Below are 4,685 nucleotides of genomic sequence, written 5' to 3' on the forward strand. Positions count from 1 at the left end.
CAAATATATATCAAAAAACATTTTCCAAGTACCGTTTATAGCATTTGTATATCGCCTAATCCAGGTACACTTTAAACTGTTTATGAAACTGATGATGTGTGTAACTTTTAATCCTCCGTTGCCAATAGTATTAATCATGACCAGCCTCTTTACTTTATCGGGGTTTCCCGCCCAAATAAAATCGAATAAAATACTTTCTAAATCCTTTACGAAACTATTCGGGGGATTTGGCAACACCATAAATAGGAAAACGAGTTAATAATAATAATAATAAATACTACTTATAAAGCGCCTCCCAGAAATCTCGAAGCGCTGTACAGTGAAGAAAGTCAAAAACAGATAAACCAGGCTAAGAAACCAAAAGATGCAAACTCAGAAAGATACGAAATACAATATACAGAAAAAAAAACAGCTAAGAGGATAAGACTATAGTAACCTACAAAAATAAAACAGGCTAAAAAGCAAAGTAATAGTAACCAAATAAAAAGAAGGAAATACTGTGACAGTTAAAAACAGCTAAAAAGGTAAGTTTTCAAATCTTTCTTAAAACGGTTAAGATGAGGTGCTTCACGAAGGTCCCAAGGCAAATTGTTCCAGACTTCGGGAGCTGCAGCGCTGAAACATCTGTCTCCGTAGAATCTAGTGTTGCACCTGCGAGGACGACAAAGGAGGGTTTCGGACGACGAGCGGAGACGACGTTGTGGTGAGTAGGAAGCGACGAGGTCCGTCAGATAACTAGGGGCCATACCGTGAATAGCTTTGAAGGCAAGAAGGGCAACTTTGTAACGAATGCGAAGATGGAGGGGCAGCCAGTGCAGATCACGGAGGATTGGAGTAATATGGTCGTGCTTCTTGGAACGTGTGACAAGACGGGCGGCCGAGTTCTGAATGAGCTGAAGTTTGGAAAGTTCAGTGGATGGAATGCCGTACAGGAGGCTGTTGCAGTAGTCCAAGCGGGACGTAATGAATGCATGGACGAGTCGTTCAGTAGATTTGCGGTCGAGGTATTTGGCGAGTTGTCCGATCTTGTATAATGCGAATGAAGCTGCGGAGGCGGTGTTCTTTACATGATGTTTCATGTTGAGGTTACAATCAACGATGACTCCGAGGCTCTTAGCTTTCAATACAGTGTCAACGAATGAATCATCAACTGCAATTTTAGGTGATGTTGGGCACTTCCGGAATTTCGAAGAGATATGCAGGACCTCTGTTTTAGAGTCATTGAACATTAATTTGTTCTGTATGCTCCAGGACTTAATGTCACGTATGCAGGACTCCAGACGAGATATCGAAATTTCACGGTTACCAGGTAAGATACAGTTGGATATCGTCGGCGTAGGACATATAATCTATACCATGAGCGGAGACGATATCCCCAAGTGGAGCAACATACATGGCGAAAATGGATGGTCCCAGTACGGAGCCTTGTGGCACGCCGTCATTGAGGTTACGCGGGATCGAGCGGGCTCCTCTTATATTTACAGAAAAACTGCGGCCCCTCAAATAGGATTCGAACCACTTCCGAGCTGTGGCAAGAATACCGTAGCGGTTCTGAAGACGTTCAAGTATGATTTCGTGATCGATTGTATCGAAGGCCGCAGAGAAATCCAATAAAACCAGCACAGCTTCTTGACAATGATCGACAGCTTCCAAGAGATCGTTCTGTATACGAAGCATAGCTGTCTCAGTGCTGTGGTGCTTACGGTACGCGGATTGTTTCGGAGCATGCAAACCCTCCCGTTGGAGGTAATCATTGATTTGGACAGCGGCTGCTCGCTCTATAGTCTTAAAGATGAACTTCAGGTTCGAAATCGGACGGTAATTCTGTTGGTTGTTTTTATTCAAGTTTGTCTTCTTCAGAATGGGAACAACTTGAGCAGATTTCAAAGAATCCGGGATAACTCCAGTTGAAAGTGAGTAATTGACGATGCTCGTAATGTGTGGAAGCAGAAGATCCAAACAAGACTTTAGAACGTCCATAGGAATTGGGTCCAGAGAACAGGACGAAGAAGGCGATTTCATTATGAGCTTCCGAACTCTCTCATCGTCCACATGATCAAATGAAGTAAACGTGCTTTCACAATGAGCAGACACATTCACAGAAATATCCGGTGGCGTAAGGTTGTCAAGTTTGTCACGGAGATTGCGGACTTTGTCATTAAAGAACGCAGCAAATTCCTCAGCAAGTGATGCGTCCGAGACATGATCAGGTAAGGTATGAGAGCTAGATGGTTTGCACATGCGATCAATAAGCTGAAATAATTGCCGGTCACTGCAATTTTCGATTTGATCCCGATGATAATTTTGCTTGGCTCCGTCGAGCAAATTACGATAAAGCTCACATTTCTGGAAGTACAACTGTCTGTCGATCATTGAGCCAGAGTTGCGACAAAGCAAATGTTTTCACAATGATATTACGCCCTATAGGGGTCAAATCTCTAGATGACCATAATCTCAAGGTATTCTTCAGTCTAGAAAGTTTCGGTTGATAATTCAGCCGGAACAGATCGTTGCCATCACCCGTAAAAGTGATCCCAAGCATCTGAACTGGTCCATGCGTAATAGTAATGTTAAAGTCATATATTGCAGCTGGAATATGATTACTAATTGGGCCCAGCGGAAAAAGAATAGACTTGGACATATTCATAGACAAACCAGAAGCTTCTTTTAACAGTTTAAAAATACGAATCATCTCCGTAATCGTGGTCACACTGCCATCAAGAAAAAGTGTGGTGTCGTCGGCATATTGCATAATTTTTACTTCTGTGTTACTTATTCTAATACCCTTAATGATCTCATTATTCTGTACTTTTATGGCAAATACCTCGGCCACCAAGATAAATAAATATGGGCTTAATGGGCATCCCTGGCGGACTCCCGGTTGAAGTGGAAAGAAACCCGTCGAATAACCATTGTTACAAATACAACTATGACAGTTACTATAAAAAACATCTATCCAATTTTTAAACTAATACCAAAGTTGAAATATGAAAGAGTTGTTTTAACGAACGACCATTCTAACTTATCAAAGGCTTTTTCGAAATCTACAAGAAACAAAAACCCTGGGATTTCTTGATGAGAGCAATACTCTATTAAGTCTAAGACAAATCTAATGTTTTCCCCAATAAATCTATTTTTCAAAAAACCGGTCTGCTGAGGACCAATGATATTATGGATAACAGATTTTAATCTAGAAGCTATCGCTTTCGCGCCAATTTTATAGTCAGTATTCAGGAGTGTGATGGGCCGATAATTTTGTAAAAAGGCAGGACTCTTGTCAGGTTTTAAAATTAATGTCACAATGCCTCTTGACTGCTCCGCCGCCAGACTCCCATTGTCATACCCATAATTTAACGAATCTATTACCAATTGCCCTATTAAAGGCCAAAAAGTTTTGTAAAAGTTCACAGATAGTCCGTCACTGCCTGGGGCTTTGTCGTTATGCATCGCTGATAGAGCTTGGTAGCACTCATCTAGAGTGAGGACACCATCACAAGACTGTACATCGATATTTTGGTCTGGTAGCCCGTTAAAGAAAGGGACGGGAATGCATCCATCTGAGCTGTAGAGCTCCTTATAAAAATTCTTCATCTCCTCGAGAATACGGTCCTTGTCCATAACAATACTACCGTTACTTTTCTCAAGTCGTTGAATCGAATTAAGTGATTTGTTCCTTCTTTCTAAATTTAAAAAATATTTTGAGTTTTTTTCTCCTTCTTCCACCCAACGTGCACGAGACCTGATGATGGTACCCCGGAGCTTATAGTCATAAAGTAACATAAGTTCGTTGTGGGCTTCCTTAAATCGTGATCGTACATTTGCTGATTCCTCAAGATATAATTGTTGTTCAAGCTCGGCAATTTTATTAATAAGATCATGTTCTTTTGCCCGTCTCTCTTTGGCCCGAATCTTTCGAGAAAGTCATGCTAGTCTTACGAATGTTAAACTTTAACATCTCCCATCGCCGTGTAGGGTCCTGATCAGTATCCTTCTCTAGCCCATTACGAATTAGTTCATTGATGAGATCAATATAGATTTGGTCATGCAGAAGCGAGTTGTTTAATTTCCAATAGCCTGGGCCTCTGCTAACTAATTGGGTGGAGATTGATAGACAGATGAATGAATGATCGGATTGAATGCCAGGGGAGAAAACATTATCAGTAACTGCATAACTTTCCGGTCTTGATATAAGGAAGTAGTCCAGCCTGCAGTGTATACCTGGTGTTACATTGGAGCTCCAAGTATAGTTTTTAACAAAAGGATTTCGTTCTCTCCAGATATCAATAAGGTTATGTGAATCCATTAACTCTAAGCATTTTTCTCGCGCTTTGAAATTAGTTCTTTTGTTTCCGCCAATTTTGTCCAGGTCTAGGTTAAAAACAAAGTTAAGATCTCCTCCACAGATAATGGTATCACCCTGAAAATTATTTAAAACATTCGATATGCTGGTGAAAAACATGGGTGTGTCAATATTTGGAGCATAAATACTGGCGATTGTGTATATACGTTGATGGGTTTGAATGTCAAGTATCACTAATCTTCCAAGTGCATCGGATGCCTCCTTGAGAACTTTAAAGGTTAAGCGGGGATTCAATAGTATACATACACCTCGACTTGTTGCTGAACCGTGAGAGAAAACAATACGTCCACCCCATTCATTCTGCCAGTATTTAAAATCCGATAAA

General features: G+C 40.8%; 1 protein-coding gene across 1 annotated transcript; it reads right to left on the minus strand.

The window, feature by feature from the left end:
• Positions 1-506: 506 nt before the first annotated feature.
• On the minus strand, positions 507-1,229 carry LOC139981390 (uncharacterized). The gene has a single exon (XM_071993755.1). It carries the CDS (start codon positions 1,227-1,229, stop codon positions 507-509), a length of 723 nt encoding a protein of 240 aa, XP_071849856.1.
• Positions 1,230-4,685: the final 3,456 nt, after the last annotated feature.

The sequence above is a fragment of the Apostichopus japonicus genome, chromosome 15 (assembly GCF_037975245.1).
Source record: "Apostichopus japonicus isolate 1M-3 chromosome 15, ASM3797524v1, whole genome shotgun sequence".
In the NCBI taxonomy this organism is placed as follows: domain Eukaryota; kingdom Metazoa; phylum Echinodermata; class Holothuroidea; order Aspidochirotida; family Stichopodidae; genus Apostichopus; species Apostichopus japonicus.

Coding starts and splice junctions, on each gene's coding strand:
- LOC139981390 (XM_071993755.1), bottom strand. CDS start 1,229: ATGTTCAATGACTCTAAAACAGAGGTCCTGCATATCTCTTCGAAATTC.